Consider the following 21838-nt stretch of genomic DNA (forward strand, 5'->3'; position numbering starts at 1 on the left):
AATCACTGTATTTGACACTGCTCCCCTGTACACCTGCTCCTTTCTGGCCTCCATTCCCATACCCAGCCACTGCCTTCAGCATGCCATGGCATCCTCAGGCTGCCTCCAGTCACCTCAGGCAGTGATGGAGGAGGAAGCAGCTGCAGGGGGTGCGGAGGAGGTGGCAGGATGGAAGCCATTTTGTTTTGCCTCAAGTAGCAAATGCCCTGCACCCTATCCACACAAAGCCACTTCTGGCCTGCCCAGGAGGTGGGGTTGCGGGCTTCACGCCCACCCCCACGTGAGCGGGGGCTGCTTTCAGCCCCCGCGAGAACAGGGGAATCCCGGCCGGGTCTGCCCCCCCAGCTAGCCAATCAGGGTAGCCTGCCCTATTTAGGGCCGGCGCAGAGGGGGCTCGCCCTCTTTTCGCCGGCTAGCCCTCACGTTTTCCCACCCTCCCTCCCTTTAGGTATGCTTTAGGTAGGTCTTTGACTTTGCTATGGACTTTGGTCTGTCACCGCAAGGGGCATGGTAGGAATTTTTCCCAATTGGCAATTTGTAGCCTTTTGGTTTTTCGCCTACCTCGTAGCAACTCGTCACAACTTTTCGGCATTGGCGGTAGGCATTGGTAAGAAGGGATTAAGAGGATGTGGGGGGGGAGGAACGCCATCACCTCCCCCCAGTGAGCAAAGGGTGGTCTGTTAAAGGACTCCAGGGGGCGTGGCCCTGTCCGAAGCCTATGGAGGTGTGGGCCAAAGGCACGCCCCCGAGCGGTGACCCGGGGGAGCTCCTAGTCGACGTGCCTCGGCAGGAGACTCCCCCGATAAAGTGTTAACCCTTCCCCGTGTCTCCAACAAATGGGCTGGAGCCGGATAGTCGATAGGACCAATGCCTAAGCCAATGCCTCTCATTCCTGAATTCAATAAAGTTGTGGCCTAATTCACCCAATTAACCTTAATTATGGTGTCTCGTGTCTTTATTTATCCTGGTGGGGGGTGGGAACTCGCCACGCAACCCAATATCCCAACTGTCAGTTATCACACTACGAAACAGTGCTCAATATTTCAACTTCTTCCCATACTGAAGAATTGTGACCATCAGAAACTTGTCCCTTAATTATTTCTGGGGAGCAAATGGAGGGAGGGGGGTAAAATTGTATTGTTGCACATGCTCAGTAGAGAGTTGAAGCCTGCGGCATCTGCCATTAAGGGCAGTAAACTTGCTGTGGAAAAAGAGGAGGTGGGACTTTGCGGCCTTCCTCCTGTAAAGCTCCGAAGCCTTTCAGACCAGGTAAGTAGACATAGGTTTTCTTGCAGAATTTGAAAGCATTTAGGAAGTGCTCCCCCTCAAGATATCCATTCCTCATCTGTTTATGGTGTTCTGTTTGCTTATAGAAATGTAAATTTCATTCCCCACGGTGAGCAGTTAGCGCCAGCAGCCATTCTGAAGGCTAACCATAGATAGCATCTAACTAAGAGATGTTAATGTGTCCACTGTAACTCCCCACCCACCCCTCAAAAAAAAGAAAACAGCCCAATGAATTTAGTGAACGCTGATTGGAAATGGTTGTGGCAGAAAGCTTTCCTCGGTTGTTGTTCTTATTAAACATTTTATAGCTGGGGGAGGCCGGCTGCGTATTAATCTGTGTGGTTACAGAGGAGCATGTTACTGTTTTTACTTCATTTTTCTACCACACACACAAAAATGTTCTTATTCCAATCCAGTGTGTTTAGCATCAGGACAGTGGAAGCAAATTCTGTTTAATTACTGTAGTCAAGTTGGTGCTATGCTTTAAGTGAGTCTAAAATATGAACCTGGGCGTGCTGAGGGGATTCCTCTTTTTTTAATTAAAAAATGTGGATTTTCTTAATTTTGAAAAGTGTTATTTTATTTTATTTTATTTTATTTTATTTTATTTTATTTTATTTTATTTTATTTTATTTTATTTTATTTTATTTTATTTTATTTTATTTTAAAGTGTTTTGGTGTTTATATCAGAGTTAGCAATGTTTTGGCGTTTTTCTGTTTAGGTTTTTGCTGTAAAATATCCGGAATGTAGAAACAGCTGTAAAACATGAAAGAGCAGGTAGGAACTTTATATGTAAACCCCAAATCATTACAGTCATACCTCAGGTTGTGAACATGATCCGTGAGGGAGGCACATTCGCAACCTGCAGCGTTCGCAGCCTGAAGCGCTACGTCTGCACATGCACGTGACGTGATTTGGCGCTTCTGCGCATGCACATGATGTCATTTTGCACTTTTGCACATGCGCGAGCACCAAAACCCGGAAGGTGCCCGTTCCGGTACTTTCAGGTTCGGTGCAGTCTGCAACCTGAAAACATGCAACCCGCAGTGTTCGTAACCCGAGGTATGACGGTATTGCTTTCAGTATGCAGTTAGGCCCTAATGGAACTGTGGTGCCACCCACACCCGCCATGCAGTTGCCAGAGCCTACTATGCAAAATTTCTTGCCACCTATCAGGACTAGATGGCAGGAATCTCACTCCCACCTAGCTGCAGAGGCATTGTGACTCCTCAGCATGGCTACACCTGAAGTTCCTTCACCTTCAACCCTTTCTGTGCTGGGAAAGAGAAGCAGAGCGGGGTGTTGAGGGAATGGTGTGGGAGAAGGAAAGCAGGGCCAGGAGCTGTGGAGAGGTAAAGTGATGAAAGGTGTAGTTCTGGCAGTCTCTCATTGCACCTCAGCTAGAGGAGCAGACACAGATACCATATTTTTCCATGTATTAGATGAGTTTTTTTTACCGTAAAACATAATTCAAAATCTGGGGTCATCTTATACATAGGTAGTGCAGAGGGGGGACATGGTTGCTGGCAGTAGCTGGAGATTGTCGGTGGCTATTGGTCATGTTATTTTTGGCTGTGGAAGGGCTGGTTTGATTTGGTGTTGCTGTATTTGTGCAGGCGATTTGCTGATTCTGCCAGCAAGGGAACAGCTGATAGACAGCTTGTTAGACACATGCAGCTGGCAGCATTGGTCCGGCGGTTCAGCAATTTTCGTTAACAATTTCCCCTTAAAAAAGCTCAACCGCTCTGCCCCCCGTCCAGAAAGCTCAACGAATCAGGGCAATCTCCCCCCATTTTCTTAATTTGGTGTCCCCAAAAATAGGGGGTGTCCTATACATGGGGGCATCCAATACACAGAAAAATAGGGTACATGTTTCTGTTAAAGTTCATCAGACAGACTTCTGCAAAAGGAATTGCAACTTTCTTGAAGTATTGGCTGTCAGAATAAGTAATCCTGCAGTTTTATTATTAGTATTTTACATTTCACAAATGTAGGTAAAATAAAACAAAACTTGAAAATCAACACCTGTTTCAGATTGTAATTTCTCAGTGATGTGCTCCTATATAAAGTTACCTGTGAGTAACTCCTGATGAACTCAGTGGAACTTACTTCTGAGTGGGGGGGGGGAATAAAATCTAGTTCACATTCAAAGGTGAACCTACCTAATCCACACTTTCCAAAACAATATGCAAACTTAAATAAAGCAATTCTTCAAAATTCAGCGTTCGCCAACTTTTGCAATGAAGTTCTCCAGTGACGTAATGTATACAAAAATGCATATACTTGGGTAAACTGTGCATGAAATAACTTACACTACTGTTTTTTGTTCAGTAATTCAGTTAGAACTGGATATGGAACAACTGATTGGTTCAAAATTGGAAATGGAGTACAACAAGGCTGTGTATTGTCTCCCTGCTTATTTAACTTATATGTAGAAAACATCATGAGAAAGGCTGGACTGGATGAATACGAAGCCAGAATTAAGACTGCTGGAAGAAATATCAACAACCTCAGATATGCAGATGACACAACTTTGATGGCAGAAAGTGGGGAGGAATTAAAGAACCTCTTAATGAGGGTCTGAAGCTCAACATAAAAAAAAACTAAAATCATGGCTACTGTTCCCATCACATCCTGGCAAATAGAAGGGGAGGAAATGGAGGCACTGACAGATTTTACCATTTTCTGGACCTGCAAACTGTGTTCACAGTCATCTCTGACTCCACACTCTATTGACTGGTTTCTGATTGACTTTTTCTGTGTGGCATCAAACAGAAAAACAGAAATAAAAGAGGTTATTCACCCCTGGTATGCAGCATTGTGGCCTTATTCCTTGACACTCCGTGGCAACCAATGTTTTTACCTTTCCTCATGAACTTTGATTTTGTGCTCTCGGGTATTAAAGAAAAGTTGGACATCTTATTGTCCTTCATCTTGTGGAAGGAGGCATTTTCCACCACAGACTCAATTTGTTGGCTGTTTAGCAGCTCCTTGCCAAGAAAATGACAGATCTTCTGCACGCTGCCTTGAAGATCCTGCAGAAAGCAAAAGCAAATGGCTGTGAATCCTCATGTGATGGAGAGAGCTTGCCCTTCATCAGGAGGTACACAGAGAGCATGAGTACCAGTATGCAATGTGCACTGGGTAAGATGGATGCCTTGAAGATGTGGAATTTGCTGTTATCACCATGCAGAAGCCACTGTGTCTCCAGCTCCCCCTCAGCCAGCACAGCACCCATGGGGCATCTGAGTCAGCAAGAGACATTGCCTTTGAGGCAGAAAAGCAGGTTATTGGCACATCTGTTCTAATGCAGAACAAAGGAAATGTACTCTGCACATGATATGCTGTGTATGTAGAGGTAGCAATGAATTTTGCACATACTCAGAATCCCCTTCCATCCAAAATTACCAGAATCTTTCAACAACAACAACAAAGGCAGCTTCATGTGTGAATAATGTCAGAATTGTATCTTTCTTCCCGAGCGGCCTTGCTCCCCTAACAATTAAGGGCAATTTCCAATTTACATGGAAACGAGCAGTGAAAAATATAACTAATCTAGGCTTCAACACGGGGCATGAACAAGCTAACAAAAACATTAAACAGTGTGTGGAAAACACAGAACACCAAGCAGACCTAGCCAGGTCCCCAAAATTTCTAATCAGCGAAACCAGAAGATACCTCACTTCCCAAATGCCATATATAACCAACCTTGAAATCTCAAAACATCAAAGGCCTTCAATCTGGCCCGTTGTTAGGCCCTCCCCATAGCCATTCAGGAAGGCTGTTATAGGAAGACACCATATTAGGAGAGGAAATCACCATATGGTTCTGGGCAGCAGGAAACAACGAAACATGTCTTTTTCCATTGCCAGTACTATGTAGACATACAAGCAAGGTTTATTCTGCCTATCCTGCTTAACTTCCAAGGATGCACAGAACAACTTAACATTTCCCTACTACTCCAGGATGAAAACCCAGATGTTACATATTCAGTTGCTAGATTTTGTGCTGCCATTATGGATAGTCACCAAAGGATATTCACCCATTTGTGCTATAAACCAGTCCTAAACTGAAGGCCCATATTGCAAGACCATTATTCCCATAAACTCCACCCCTTATAGTTTTTTTAATTGCATGCCTTTTGGTCTTTATCAGTTTTAATTATCAGTTCTTCCTCATCAATTATTTGTGTTTAATCTCATACTCTATTCAAGTGTCCTATCCTATGCTTGTTTCTTTGTTCTTATATACCTTAGCAATCACCTGTCTAAATCCTAACTGCTATTTTATTCATATGTTCCTCTTATGCCGGTCTGTGACCGTAAGAAAGTTTTATTCATGTCAGAACTGGGGCAGCAGGTCAACACAGTTAAAATTGGACCTTTACCTGCTGTAGTTCTTCATAAGTGATGAAGAAGATGTTGGCTCTCTCCTTCATCTCCACCCAGCCTTTCACACGGTCAAACCAGGAACCATAACCGACTGGAAGAGCAAAGAGGAAGCAAGGGTGAAATGTAAGGAGTTGTGGGGGGAATAGAGAATGCTATTGTAGATGTAGAGGAAACACCAGCCAGGAACTTGGAAAATAACTGCAATATCTCTTAATATCTCTTAAAAACAAAATCAGTAACAGGAGACTTCAACGCTACCCTGTGTCCAATACCACCTACTGACTGATCTATGTACTGACATTATTCATGTACAAGAGAAGTAAAGCTTTGAATGAGTCAACAATATTACGCTTTAATGGGCTTTCTCCATTAAGGTTTTTTTGTTTGTTTGTTTCTGCCACCAGTGAGAATGTCTGCTATCATCGATTCTGATCTATTCTTTTGTTGGTGCCAATCTCACCCTGAGGTTAAGGGCTTTCCTTAAATTTCACCCTATTCTCATTTAATGCCAGTCTTGCCAAAGGACATTTATTGATTTTCTTTAAAAGCAAATGACAAATGTAGGACTTCCCTGCATTTCTGCCCTTCTCCATGTATCCAACTGGGGATTATAGTTCTCTGATAGGACTGTAGAGTGACATAAAAATTAATATTTTCTGGTGGTGGACATGACTGGTGCTGGGTCACAGCAAACAAGAGTGACTGATTTGCCTCCTTCCATACTTTCCCCACTCAGGAATCTCTCTATGAACTCTTCCACAGTTCCAGGGTCTTTCAACACTTTAAAGCCTTTGGTGAAGTGGTAGCTTGAAACCATAGCATCTCTGGGGTTATGCAGAGTATAGACTACCTGTAACAGAGGAAGAGCTATATTGAAGGAGGGCCCAGGCAGCCCAACACTATCAATAGGCAGAGTGCGGCAGCAAACTGAAGGCATAATAAATAAAACCTGACATGGGAACAGGGAAAGCCTCCATTGTTTGGCATCCGAAAAAAGTTCAAAAACCAGAACACTCAAAACTTTTTTTGAAATGACTGACAATATGGACTTAATTGACATATGGAGGGTTAAGAACCCCTTAGGAAAAGAAGGAACTTTCTTTTCTGAAGCTCATCTGACATGGACACGAATCGACCAAATATGGACAACTAGAGGACTGGCACCTAAGACTAGAAAAGTGGAAATCTGCCCAAAAACCTGCTCCGACCATAATGCATTGAAAGTGGAATTGAGACTAAACATAACCGGATCCTTTAGATGGAAAATGAATGACACCTTATTAAGGGATCAGGAGATTGTTAAGAAGGCCCAAAAAACTTTAAAGGACTGTTTTGAAATAAACTTAAACACCACTGTGGAAAAAAGAACAATCTGGGACGCAAGTAAAGCAGTCATGAGAGGGTTTCTAATACAACAAAATACGATTAAGAAAAAGCTCTGGAATGAAAAGAAGGAGAAGATATTGGAGAAAATAAGAGAAGGAGAGAAAAAATTAAGATCTAGGCCTAAGTCGGTGGAAGTGCTGAGAGAAGTGAAATTTTTCCAGGCACAATATTTGAAATTGATAAATCAAGAGGTGGAATGGAAAATTAAACAGATGAAACAAAGATCCTTTGAATCAGCAAACAAGTGTGGGAAACTGCTAGCATGGCAGTTGAAAAAGAGACAAAAACTTAACACAGTTACAAATCTAGAGATTGAAGGGAGAATGGTTCAGAAACCCGAGGAAATTAGAAAGTGTTTCCAGAGATATTTTAAAGAACTCTATTCACAAGGGCCACAGAAAGACTTTGAGATGGATCAATTCCTTAAAACTAATGGATTACAAAAAATAACTCAGGAAATGAGAACCATCCTGAATAGTAATATCACCCAGCAAGAAATTGAAAGTGCCATCCAGAACCTTCAATTAGGCAAATCTCCAGGTCCTGATGGACTTACCTCCAAATACTATAAGATTTTGAAGGATTATTTGATACAACCTCTGATGGAGGTCTGCAATCAGATTATGGAGGGGAGGAAGGCACCGGAGACGTGGAAAGAAGCTTTCATCACATTGATACCTAAACAAGAAACTGAAAAGACCCAGCTTAAGAACTACCACCCCATCTCACTCCTAAACGTGGATTACAAAATTTTTGCGGATATTTTGGCAAGTAGGTTTAAAAAAGTACTTAATGAAGTGATCCATAAGGACCAGGCCGGCTTTCTCCCCGGTAGGCATTTGTTTGATAATACAAGAAATATTATTGACATTTTGGAACTCCTACAAACAAATCTCAATACTAGAGCGGTTTTAATCTTCATTGATGCGGAGAAAGCCTTCGACAACATTTCTTGGATGTTCATGAAGAAAAATTTGGAAGGGATGGGAGTGGGGCGGGGGTTTGAAAATGGAATAGAAGCAATTTATTCAGAGCAAAAAGCTAAATTGATTGTTAACAATGTGGTGACAGAGGAGTTCAAAATAGAAAAAGGGACACGACAGGGGTGCCCCCTATCCCCCCTATTGTTTATTTCAGTCCTGGAGGTGCTACTGAACATGATTAGAAAGGACCGGTCTGTACAAGGAATTGAGGTCGGAGTGAAACAATATAAACTGAAAGCTTTTGCAGACGACTTGGTATTAACATTACAGGAGCCAGTCTCTAGTACTAAAAGAGTGTTAGAATTAATTTCTGACTTTGGTCGGGTGGCGGGATTTAAGCTGAACAAGCAAAAAACTAAGGTTCTAGCAAAAAATTTGACAACTACAGAAACAGATGAGTGCCTGAAAGAAACGGAATTAAATGTGGTTAAAAAAGTAAAATACCTAGGGGTGTATCTGACCTCCAAAAATTTGAATTTGTTTAAAGATAATTATGAGAAATGCCGGTCAGAAATTAAAAGAGACTTGGAAATATGGTCAAGATTGAAACTTTCCTTGTTGGGCCGAATAGCAGCTATAAAGATGAATGTATTGCCGAAAATGTTATTTCTGTTCCAGGCCCTACAGATCGTGGACAAAGTGGAATGTTTTGGAAAGTGGCAGAAGGATATTTCCAAGTTTGTTTGGCAGGGCAAAAAGCCCCGAATAAAGTTTAAAATACTAACTGATGCGAAAGAAAGAGGGGGATTTGCCCTGCCAGACTTGAGGTTATATTATGAATCTGCAGCCTTCTGCTGGTTGAAAGATTGGATTTTATTGGAAAACACTGATGTCCTAGATCTGGAGGGGTTTGATAATGCTTTTGGGTGGCATGCATATTTGTGGTATGACAAGGTTAAAGTTCACAAATTGTTTAAAAACCATATTGTCAGAAGAGCAATTTTGATGGTCTGGACAAAATATAAGGACTTATTGGAGAGTAAGACTCTGAGGTGGCTCTCACCGGTGGAGGCCAAGGCACGTAAGAGACTTAACATGGAAGCCTACTGGCCTAAATATTGGGAAATAATTGAAAAAATTGGAGACAATTGGAGGTTGCTGAGCTTGGAAAAATTGAAAAACAAGGTGCGAGATTGGTTGCACTATGCTCAAATCCAGGAGGTTTTTAAAGTGGATAAAAAGGTTGGATTCCAGGTGGAAAAATCGAAATTAGAGACAGAACTGTTAGAGCCAAAAAATAAACTACTTTCGAGAATGTATAATTTGCTGCTTAAATGGAATACACAGGACGAGACAGTCAAATCCGCCATGATAAAATGGGCACAGGACTTGGGGCACAACATTATGTTTGAAGACTGGGAAAGGTTATGGAACACCGGAATGAAATTTACGGCATGTAGTGCCTTGAAGGAAAATATTATGAAAATGATATACCGGTGGTACATGACCCCAGTCAAACTTGCTAAGATATATCACCTGTCTGACAATAAATGTTGGAAATGTAAAGAGGCGGAAGGGACATTCTTTCATCTCTGGTGGACTTGCCCGAAAGGGAAGGCCTTTTGGGAGATGATTCATAATGAACTAAAAAAGGTACTTAGATTTACTTTACCTAAGAAACCGGAGGCCTTTCTTCTGGGCATTGTGGACCAGAGAGTACTTAAGAAAGATAGAATTTTTTTTATGTATGCTACCACAGCAGCAAGGGTCCTGATTGCTAAGCATTGGAAGACACAAGATTTACCCACGCTGGAGGAATGGCAGACGCAGTTGATGGACTATATGGAACTGGCTGAAATGACTGGCAGAATCCGAGACTTGGGAGAAGAAACAATCGAGGAGGACTGGGAAAAATTTAAAGACTATCTGAAAAAACATTACAAGTTGTATGAATGTTAAAAAATGCACTTTTTAGAAATTCTAGCTTCAGCAATTGTAAATTAATGAAATGGAAATTAAGGTACAAGAAGTCAGAAGTGGAATAATGAAATAACTTTATTGTGTTTAAGCTAAAACGTATAAGATTTGGGTTACAACATTTTTGAAACTAGGCAACATGATAAAATGAAAGATACAATAAGCTTTGAAATAAGTTAACAAATTGCTGATGTTTTGTATCACAGAGAACGCAGGGTTTGGAGGATGTGGGGAAGTCCACTAGATGTGCTGGAAAAAAGGATTATGGAAATTTGTAATTTCTCTACTTTATTTTCTATATCTGTCTTTATTTCTTTTTTCTGTATCTCATAAACTTAATAAAAATATTATTAAAAAAAAAAAAAAAAACCAGAACACTCATTTCCCATTTTTGATTGTTCGGGAGCCAGAAGGTTTGGCTTCAGAGACATTTGGGATCCAAGGTATGACTGTATCTGAAAAACTCATTCATTTTTCTCTTTGGGATTCCAGGAATAAAGCCAAAGCTTAGGACTATGCAGCTACATGGTGGTTGTTCATGACTTATGTCAAAAGCAAACTTATGGCTGACAGGTTTAGTGGACACTATGTCCACTAAATCCAAAATCTATTTACCTAATTGCAATACTGACCTGACTTGGGGTAAGTGACATTCACTATATCATCATCCAACACTAACACTTTGAAGTCATTTTCCACATAGCTGAGTGTTTCCTCTGAGTACATTTCTGGAGAAAATGGGATCCCCTTGTATTTGAAATAAGGCATTGATGATACTGAAAAACTAAAGCTATGAGAGAGAGAGGGGGGTGGATTATACCACATTCTTAGGGACATTCAGGTAGCTACTGTTCTAGAGCCAAATTCTGGGGATAACTGGGGGCAGGAGAGAGTTCACGAGGTGGTGGTGGGCCATCAGTACATGCTCAAGTGGTACCACCAGGTGTGGTGGGAAAAAATTCAAAAAACTCAATTCTGAATACATGTCATATCTGACAGCGCTGGGTCAGATACTGGTCAGCACGAAGAGGCAGAGTCCGTTGTCAGTGAAATTAATGCTTTATTCAAGGAAATGGCAACTCAACAATTTTTCCAGGTCAGTCTTTCCCATATAGAGCTGTTGTCTGGACTGAATGTCCCTTTCTTGCATACTTTCTAAGGCACCTCCTCTCCCAGATGTTGCCCAAGCAGTCTCCAAATGTCTATGTTCATCTCTGGTCTCTTCTCTTCCCCTCCTCATTATCTTGCATGTTCTTTGAGATCGGGATACAGGAGGAGCTTCTTGCAGTTCCTGCTTCCCCAGGGCATTCCCAGCAGAAACTTGGGAGCTGATGAAACTGGTTCCTGCCAGTGGTGCAAAAATCACTGTGTGTACTTCTCACCCGCAGGATAAAGGCAATTTGGGGCGGAGGGGTGCACAATTAAGCTCCTTGCCAAGGGCACAAGGGAACCTAGTTACGCCACTGATCCCCTGCGTGGAACACCCTAGCAAAGCAGACCCCTCAGGCTGCCCACCCAATGCCACGTCCTGTAACAGGCCTGGATCTCTCTGATATCCTGGGCTGCCTCAACCTGACTCAGCCTAAGCCTAGATCCCTGCCCCCACCATCACTGGAATAGGCCTGAATCAGCCTGCAATTCAACTTGTGAAGAACTTTCCACCACTGGCTGCCTCTTCTCTTATTTTTCTTCTAGTCTTTGCTCTTCCCACTTTTCTTCAAGCAACATGCCAGCTGAGAATAGCTTTTGCCCCAATCTATAGCATGTCCACTGTAGTTCATGCACTGGCACCCTTGAGGCTAGATTACTGTAATGTGTTCCTTGTGGGCCTGCCTGTGGGTCTGGTTCAGAAACTCCAGCTGCTGCATGATGCTGCAGCCATATTGCTAACGGGAGCTTCTGGTCAAGAACATGTGACACCACTGTTAAAACAGCTGCACTGCCTGCTATCTGCTACTGAGCCAGGTTCAAGGTACTTGCATTGATTTACAAAGGAGCATCTTCATTTGTGCCCCATGTTGATGTGTCTCATTAGAAAACAAGAAACTGAGCTTTCAGTGTCATTGGCCTTGCCATGTGGAACACTTTGCCAACAGAGATTCAGTGGGAGCCTTCTGTACCACCTCTTAAACACCTGCTTGAAAATTCTCTGTTTTGCCAGCCCATTAAGAGTACATTTCCCGCAAGGTCTGTTGCTGTTTGTTTTTAATTGCTTTTTGTTTGTTTTTTAACTTGTTCCTAGCTTTTTGTGATTTTACTGTTTAGTTTTATGATACAGTGGTATATAAATATTTTTATGAATGAAAAGATAAATATTCATTTACCCAGTCTCTAACCTGTTATATAAATTTATTATATAACATTTATTATTTATTATATAAATTTATTATATTATATTATTTATTATAAATTTATTCATTTTACCTTGCTGCTTAGCATCCAAAGAGGAAGTTTTCTAAGAGCAGTACATGCATTTTAAAAAAGAACACAAACAGGATGTGCCCTCATATTGGAAGGTGCCAGGCATGTTATCATGGAAGAACACAATCATCTTGGGACGCTTCCATAGGCATCCTATCTTGAGCAGTGTGAAGAGTCCTTTTTGGCTGATGAGGTTGAAGGCCTTCGTCAGGTCTATGAAGGCGATGCTCAAGGGGAGTCTCAGTCTCAGCATTTCTACTGTAGCTGCTGCAATGAGACCTCCAAGCTCTAAAGACACTTTGTGATTTGGTAAAAAAATAATAAAGAACAACTGTACCGTTCCTGATCAGGTGTGTTTATTAGCACAGTGGTAGCAGAAACTATCCAAACCATATGATACATAAGAATGTGGAGAAAATCAGGATCAACAATCTGTGATACTTCATTCCCAAGGGAAAGTCATATTCACACCACGCATGTTCTCCCAGTAAACACGGTCAAAGCGTTCACTCTGTGCCACTGTCAGGTGGTTCTTCCAGTCCCCGCAGATCCCTAGAACAAGACAAGAGCAAGTGGCATGTTCACCTGAAATTACGTAAACTTAAATTGGGACATTTCTTCTTCGTCCTCAGCTGTGAGGCAGGCAACCCCTCAGGTAGCTGATGTTACTGGTGTGTCTTAAGGGCCTGGAGAATCTGCAAGCTGTTTTCAGGGAGTCCCCAGTATTATCCAGGTCTCAAAATTGTGCAGATACATCCTTGTTCTCCAGACTGCCTCTTTCAGAATAATTTCTTATTTTCATCTGGATACCCATGAAATAGATAGACTTAGATGGGATGTTGTACAGATAGGAAGATATACAATCCTGCGAACTGTACCCCTTTCTGGACCTGCAAACTGTGTTCACAGTCAGCTCTGACTCTACGATCTATTGACTGGTTGCTGATAGATTTTTTCTGTGTGGCATCAAACATCCACAGAAAAAGAAGAGGTTCTTCACCCCTAGCATGAGCATTATGGCTTTATTCCTTGGCAACCAATGTTTTTACCTTTCCTCAAGAGTCTTGCTTTTGTATGGTCAAAAATGTTCTCTGGTGTTAAGGAAAAGTTGGACATCTTGTTGTCCTTCATCTTGTGGAAGGAGGCGTTTTCCACCACAGACTCAATTTGTTGGCTGTTCAGCTCCTTGCCAAGAAAATGACAGATCTTCTGCACGCTGCCTCGAAGGTCCTGCAGAAAGCAAAAGCAAATGGCTGTGAATCCTCATGTGATGTAGAGAGCTTGCCCTTCATCAGGAGGCACACAGAGAGCATGAGGACCAGTATGCAATGTGCATTGGGCAAAATGAATGTCTTCAGGATGTGGAATTTGCTGTTGTCACCTTGCAGAAGCCACTCTGTCTCCACCTCCCCTCAGCCAGCACCACACCCAGGGGGCACCTGAGTTAGCAAGAGACATTACCTTTGAGGCAGAAAAGCAGGTTATTGGCACATCTGCTCTAATGTAGAAGAAAGGAAATGTACTCTGCACATGATATGCAGTGTATGTAGAGGTAGCACCGAATTTTGCACATGCTCAGAATCCCTTTCTAGCCAATATTACTAGAATATTTCAAAAAAGAAGGCAGCTTCATGTGTGAATAATATCAGAATTGGGACTGCAGATCAACACAGTTAAAATTGGACCTTTACCTGCCGTAGTTCTTCATAGGTGTTGAAGAAGATGTTGGCTCTCTCCTTCATCTCCACCCAGCCTTTCACATGGTCAAACCAGGAACCATAAGCCACTGGAAGAGCAAAGAGGAAGCAAGGATAGAATGTAAGGAGTTATGGGAGGGAATAGAGAATGCTATTGTAGACGTAGAGGAAACACCAGTCCGGAACTTGGAAAATAACTGTATTATCCCTTAAAAACAAAATTAGTAACAGGAGACTTCTATGCTACCCTGGGTCCAATGCAACCTACTGACTGCTCTATGTACTGACATTTTCCACATACAAGAGAAGCAAAGTTTTGAATGAGTAGATAATCTTATGCTTTAATGGGCTTTCTCCATTAAGGTTTCTTTTTCTTTCTGCCACCAGTGAGAATGTCTGCTATCATCGATTTTGATCTATTCTCTTGTTGGTGCCAATCTCACCCAGCTGTTAAGGACTTTCCTTAAGTTTCACCCTCTTCTCATTTTAGTGCCATTCTCGCCCATCTGAAAGGACGTTTATTGATTTTCTTTGAAAGCAAATAACAAATGTAGGACACCCCCCCATTTCTCCCCTTCTCCATGTATCCAACTGGGAATTATAGTTCTCTGATAGGACTTTAGAGTTACGTAAAAAGAAATACTTTCTGGTGGTAGACATCACTGGTGTTGGGTCACAGCAAACAAGAGTGGCTGATTTGCCTCCTTCCATACCTTCCCCACTCAGGAAACTCTCCATAAACTCTTCCATAGTTGCAAGGTCCTTCAATTCTTTAAAGCCTTTGATGAAATGGTAGCCCGAAACCATGGCATCTCTGGGGTCACGCAGAGTATAGACTACCTGTTACAAAGACAGGGCCACATTTAGGAAGAGCCCAGGCAGCCCTACCCTAACATTAGGCAGAGTGTGGCAGCAAACTGAAAGCACAATAAATAAAGCCTGACTTGGAAACAGGAGAAGCCTGCAGTGAGGACCTGGGCTGAGCATGCATGTGGACCATGGCCAGTTCAATTTCTCGAGCAATCATGAAACTACTAAGGAGATTTCTGATATTCCTCCCTATTCTCTAGTACAAAATATGGCATCCTCCTAAAAATGAGCTGTGCCAAGTGTTTGTGCTCCAATATCCCACACATCTGTGTGTCAGAAACACAGAAGCCAAAGACAGGCTTGATGTGTCCGTCGTTCCTCTCTCACCTTGGCCTTGGAGTGGAGGAAGGACTTAGGGAAAAGCTGGAATGGCAGGTGAGTAGTCAGGATCCTGGGAGAAGGATTTTTCAAGGCAATCTGCAAATGATCGGCATACTCAATGCAGGGTGCCCTTTCCGTCAGTGGTACATTCTGAACCCATGTGGGGTCCCCTTGACTCCGGATTAAGCTCAAGATCTCCGACATCCAATGAGTACCTAGGAGAAAGTCCACCTGTCAGAGGCTTCTTCTATAAAACCACTTGTACATTAATGTCTGGCCCTTGCTAAATCAAATGGAGAAACTTAAACAATCGAATGGATCTTTGTCCCCTGCTAGCTATTCAGCATCCTCCTATGCGGCAAGATTCCACACATCAGGGGTGGTATACTGTTATGAAGTTGACTATATTATTTAGCTGGTTGTTGCGCAGATGACAACAGACTCAAATCTGCTTGATCAGGCCAATGGCCTATCCTGTCCAGCTCCCTGTTTCTCCCAAAAGCCTGTGGGAAACCAGAGAGCAGAACATGAGCTCAAGAGCATTCTCCCCTCCTGTGGTTACCAGACAGTAGTATTTGGTAGCATTACTGCCTCAACTGTGGAGGCAGAGCACAGCCATCATGGCTAGTAGCCACTAATAGCCTGCTCCATGAATCTGTCTCCTCCTCTTATTTGCTCCATCATGCATCACTTTACACTTGTTTACATTGACTTGCCTTTGCCATTTTGCTGACCATGTATTTTTGAAGAAGTGTGCATGCACACGAAAGCTCATACCAAGAACTGACTTAGTTGGTCTTTAAGGTGCTACTGGAAGGAATTTGTTTTGTTTTGACTATGGCAGACCAACACGGCTACCTATCTGTAAATGTATTTTTAGTGTCAGCAAACCTGGCCACCTCACTGTTACGATATGGATGCAATGCAGCTGCAAACTGCTAGCTTGAGAGGTAAACATAATGGAAATGTTGGGACTGTTCCGTGGGAATCAGAGGGGCAGTCTATTCACAGTGCGAAGCACCGGAATTAGCTCAGAGTGTAATATGAGCTCTTCCGTTTATTCCTGTCCAGGAAGTGTTTGTTACTTTACTGCTGGAGCTTGAAGAGAGCAGTCATGCTTTTGTAACACTGCAAAGACAGAAATAAAGGCATGTAAATACGTTTCTGTCTATCTCTTTCCCCTGCCTGGGGGGGGGGCAGGAAAGAGGGGTGTGTTCTTCTCACGTTTGAGAAGAATCGCCGATCGAGACCTTGCCTGCGCCTGCTGGGGAATGCAGCCAGGGAGGTCATCAGGGAATCAAGCCGGATGTCTACGATTGTTGCCAGTTCCTCTGATAAAGGGCTTGATATCCCAACACTCACTACTTGATCATTTATGAACAAATTAAAAAGCACAGATCCCAATACCAACTCCCAATAAATGGGTCCTTTCTAAGGGAATGCCTCCCTCTTCTTCAAAGTGATGTTCTCCTTTCTCAGGACCTCCCTTCTTCCTGACGGCAGGAGAGCTGTCATTGTGGGAAGGTCACCCAACTACCACATCCCTGAAGGCCTCATCCACCACTTTCTCTGCCTCCTACTCTTTCTACTTCTGCCACCTTGGCCTCAAGGGAAGGAACTTGTTCCCAGAGAACCAGAATCTCATGGCACCTCTGACATACACATGACTTCTGTGCCATGGGGAGATATTCATACAATTGGCAGAGGGTGCAAAACAATGCAAAACCCTCACACCCCTGCTGGTTTTGATAATTTGCTTCTTTTAATTTAGTTACCCATTGACTTTCCTGCTTGCTAGATTTCTGTTTTCTTGTGCGGTTCTTAGTCTAGTTTACTGTGGTTCCCTGAATTGTCCTGCTAGGTAGCTTTTCTATAGACTTCCTAGCCCTAGGATTTAGCTCCTGTCTTGTGGGTTTTCACAGGATTTTTATCCTGGTGGAATGTCACCTTACTATGCCCTTGTCAATCCAAGTTGCTTTAATTCAATCATTAAGTGAAGTACGTGTTAATTATGAGGACTATAACAGACAGATGGCATATTTGTCTATATACAATCAACATTTAGATATGGTTATCCTGACACAGCATCAGAGACAACTTTTGTAATATGGCGCTCTGAGCAAGGACAAAAAATTCCCCTCCCCCCAAAAAAATTATTTTCACAATAATACATTTAGGTACAGTTGCTTTTTTAATAAATCTTCTCAGTAGGTAACCAAATAAATATAGGTTTCATTATTATTGTGATTATGCACCCCCTCGGCTTGGCACCCCATGCAAGGAAATCACCCACACTGCCCATATCCAGCACCAAAAGCATTCCTAGTGACATGACAGAAGCATGCCATAACGCATAAGATTCTCCTGGGAATATTCTCAGTTCAGCTCACGAGCGCTGTAAATATCTGGGTTCAAATATCCCAGAAAGAAAGAAAGATTTGAAAATCTCTGATATATATATTTTTTGCAAGGTTTCCGGACATCCCCATGAATTTCAAATGTTCTTTCACTTCTTTCCGTGAACATCAACAGTGGCTAGAGATGGTGTAATACGTCTATTTTGATTTCTCCTTTTTGCAATCTTACATTTAATTCTCCATATTTTCATGTCAGTTTGTGAATTTTCTTGCACATTTCTACAAAGCATTTCCCCTTACTATAATAAATTTTTCTTCACCCCCCCCCACTAAAGTATGTATTTTATGCACACTATTCTAGTATATGCATTTTTGTACACGTTACTTAGCTGAAGAAGTTCATTGCTAAATTCAGAGAATGTCTGTGTTTCACTTTGTGTACTTCAAAAAGTGAAAAATATGTAACTTTCACATGTGGTGGACAGGTCTATTCAGATATTCAACTTGTTTGCTGTCCACCTTCCTTATTTGTAAATTTCTTATAATTTATTTGTTTATTGCTCCTTGACTAATCGTTACCCACTGATGCAGAACTAACCTGACTTTTCCCCTTTATACCTGGTTGAAGAAGGTCTTATATATCGCAACATCTGAAAAACTAAACACATTCATTTTTCATGGGTTTCCACGGATTAAGCCAAAATTTAGGACTATGCAGCTACTTGGTGGTTGTTCATGACTTATGTCAAAAGCAAACTTATACCTGGCAGGTTTAATGGATACTTTAAGTCTAAATCCAAAGTCTATTTACCTAATTGCAACACTGACCTGACTTGGGGTAAGTCACGTTCACCATATCATCATCTAACAGTTGAAAGTCATTTTCCAAATAGCTGAGTTTTTCCACTGAGTTAAACTGTTGAGTAAAAATGATCCCCTTGTATCTGAAAGTAGCCATTGATGACTCTGAAAAACTGAAGATGAGAGAGAGAGGGAGGGAGAGAGATTATGTCACATCCTTAGGGACATTCAGGTAGCTACTGTTCTAGAGCCAAGCTCTGTGGATAGCTGGGGAGCAGGAGGAAGGGGAGAGTTCAGGAGTTGGTGATGGGCCATCAATAGATGGTTGAGTGGTACCACCAGGTGTGGTGGTGGGAAATCCAAGGAACTCACTTCTGAGTACATGTCATATCTATCAAGGCTGGGTCAGATACTGGTCAGCGCAAAGAGGAAGAGTCCGTTGTCAGTGAAATCAGTGCTTTATTCAAGGAAATGGCATACAACTTAGCAATACTTCCTGGTCAGTCTTTCTTTTATGGAGCTGTTGTCGGGGCTGAATGTCCCTTTCTTCCACACTTTCTAAGGCTCCTCCTCTCCCGGATGTTACCCAAGCAGTCTCCAACTGTCTCTGCATATCTCTTGACTCTTCTTTGCCCTCCTCATGATCTTGCTTGTTCTTTGAGATCGGGATACGGGAGGAGATCCTTGCAGCCAGAAAGGGCTATTCCCATGATTCTTCAGCAGCTCCTTGACCCGCCCCCCTTATCTGCTTCAGTCTGAACTGCTCGCTGTCATCACTTTTCCCTGCTCAGTAAACCTTCTCAGCATCCTTCTCCTTCTCCCAATCCTCTCCTTCTGACCTCTCCTCAGTGTCCCACCACCAAACTCCTGACTCTGAGCCTTCAACTGGTGCCTCTCACCACACTGCAGCCAGATCCTGACAACAGCAGGCTTTCAAATCTCAATTTGGTCATGGGCACATGTTTTCATACCGTTAACTCAAATCACTTCCATTAGGAAATAGGTCCAAAGACATCCTCTAGATGACTGCAACTATGTATCAACTACAGGAAAGTCGGTTTACACCTACCCAAAGCAAGGCACAAACCCCTCTGTACACACACACATGCACAACTGCTTCTGGGGCTACTCCCACACTGTTTACCTGAAGTGCAAAATAGTCTTTCCTCTTCCTTGCTTCTGCCAATAGGAGGCCAGGTGAGGTGAACTTTGGCCTGTATATGGAACCCTTGATACTCTTTTTTTTTTTTTTTTTAATTATTTTTTAATAGTTTTATTAAATACAAATTAGAAAACATACATATTCACAACAAAACAAAAAAAACAAAAGAAAAAGAAAATATAACTAACCAAGGAAAAAGAATTAGAGAATATTTTATCTCTTTTCATATTTACAGTTCTTTATACCTCTATAAAATGCTATTCATAGTAAAGCAGTGAAATGAAAGATAAGATATCAGAAAAAAGAATAAAGAACAAAGAAAGAATAAAGAAGTAAAGGAAAAAGATCATACGTGATTTTTTTTTTAAGTAGATACGGTAAGTACTCACAATACATAGCCATTTCCCATCTATATTTATATTCAATTGTAGAATTTCATCTTGTCCTTATCTACCTTAAATATTTTTTTTTAAGGAAAAGAAAAGAAAAAAAGACTTCCACTGTTTGCCTCACGTGTTTTTAATAATCTGTTCGTCAGAACCTCTGTCCTTCATATTTTTCCCTTTGGATATCCTTAATGTCTCACTTTGTATTTTTTATATTAGGAACCCTTGATACTCATGTATTGATTTAAAGCATTTCACTTGCTCAGTAGCTGAAAACATTTCCAGAACAGCTTTACGTAACAGCGGTATACCAAAGGCAGAGCAAACAGTCCCCACTTGCGGCCTTAAAATCTCAAAAGACAATCCAAAAGGGAAGGGGGGAACCCCATTTGTAAAACTTCAAACATCTGACACTGATGACGAGACTGCAAATAATCTTTTTGGGAAGAAGAGAAGTGAAATGAAGCGGGTCTCTCAGTAGAGCCACTGCTCTCCCTTCTCTCTCACAGCTGCAAACAGGTGGAGGACTGCCAAGAGCAGACAGTTCAGGGAGGAGAAGAACAGGGGGAGCAGGTCTCTCAGAAGAGCCAGTGGGTGGACCTGTTGTCCTGTCTTTCTTCACTGCTACATTTATAGAATATAGCAGTCAATTTAAAACCCAGGCATGTTCCAGTCTGGAAAAGGACAGAGGGAATCAGAAGGAGGGAGAAGGAAATTAGGGAAGTTCTTCAAGGGGAGGAGAATGAGATTGAGAGGATCAGAAAGAACGTAAGCAAACCTTGAATACAGGAAGGAAACAGGAGCAGTCTTTATAATTCAGCAGCTACTGGAGCATCCTGTAGGTCAGGGAAAGATACTTACTGTGTGAGGAAACCTTGCAAAGAGTCTGCAGTAATATCAGGAAGTAAGAAGTGTTGGAAACTTCATCAGGTATATTTGGAGTATAACGACCCAGCATAGCATGAACTTCCTACATCGATAAAATGGAAGTGCCAATGAACTTTGGATGAAACCACTCCCAACCAGAGAGGGGAGTTTCTATTCCAGACCAAGCATGCCTCTTAAAGACACAGGCCATGCTCACTACAGTTGCGTCTGGAGATTCCTTCTTTTCCTGGCTCACAGAGCAAGACTTAAACATTCAGTCAGGGGGGAATGTGTGTTCTCCCCTCCCCCACCTCCCCAATTCATAGATGGGAAAGAGGTTCAATCTTGCTGGGAGAGGCACTTGTGACGGAGCATTTTGCAGCCCTCCAGACCAAATCTGCTGCTCACCAGCTGTTTTTCAAAGACTCAGCTCTGCTCAGATCTGCTTCCCCAGCACATTCCCTGCAGAGGCTTAGGGGGTTGGGGAAACAGGCCCCTGCTAGTGGTGCAAAAATCATGTACCAGACTATGGAGTGGATGACATATACCGTATTTGTCCATGTAATAGACCAAGTTTTTGTCCTCAAAACTAACATTTAAAAATGTTGCTTCCGCTAGGCTGAGATGGGAGTTGTGTTATTGGTGGTTGCAACAAGTGCTAGTGTGCATTTGCTGTCAATACGACTTCTGGCGGCGAGGCAACAGCTGACAGGGAAAAGCTTCACAAGTCTGGGCAATCTCCCCCCATTTTCCTAAGTTTGAGTCCCCCAAAATAGGGGGGGGCATGTTATACATGGGGCCATGTTATACACGGAATGTGTCTGGCGACATGAAGCCACAGTTTCTGTCAGTTCACATGTGAAAGAAGCTTACCGTCCTCACACTGCAGGATAAAGGCAATTGGGGGGGGGGTGCACGATAAATCTCCTTTCCAAGGGCACAAGGGATCCCAGTGTGTAGCAACCCCAAACTATCCTACTATTAAAGTGTG

At 42.3% G+C, this 21838-nt stretch overlaps 1 protein-coding gene across 4 annotated transcripts; it reads right to left on the bottom strand.

Annotated features, from left to right (window-relative positions):
* Positions 1–3987: 3987 nt before the first annotated feature.
* Positions 3988–21129, bottom strand: LOC309345938 (sulfotransferase 2B1-like). Of its 4 annotated transcripts, none has more exons than XM_081869445.1 (7): positions 20842–21093; positions 18460–18597; positions 15281–15489; positions 14797–14923; positions 14078–14172; positions 13436–13616; positions 12726–12938 (listed from the first exon to the last, which is right to left on the bottom strand). In XM_081869445.1, exons 1-7 carry the CDS (start codon positions 20936–20938, stop codon positions 12829–12831), a joined length of 957 nt encoding a protein of 318 aa, XP_081725571.1. In that variant the 5' UTR covers positions 20939–21093; the 3' UTR covers positions 12726–12828. The 4 variants fall into 4 exon arrangements, with proteins under 4 accessions (XP_081725572.1, XP_081725571.1, XP_081725573.1 ...); XM_081869447.1 differs by having other exon boundaries at positions 18460–18605; positions 20842–21090; XM_081869446.1 differs by lacking the exons at positions 12726–12938; positions 13436–13616; positions 14078–14172; positions 14797–14923 and adding exons at positions 3988–4323; positions 5676–5770; positions 6403–6529 and having other exon boundaries at positions 20842–21129.
* Positions 21130–21838: the final 709 nt, after the last annotated feature.

This window comes from Podarcis erhardii (genome assembly GCF_964252035.2).
Source record: "Podarcis erhardii genome assembly, chromosome: 7".
NCBI classification, from domain to species: Eukaryota; Metazoa; Chordata; class Lepidosauria; order Squamata; family Lacertidae; genus Podarcis; species Podarcis erhardii.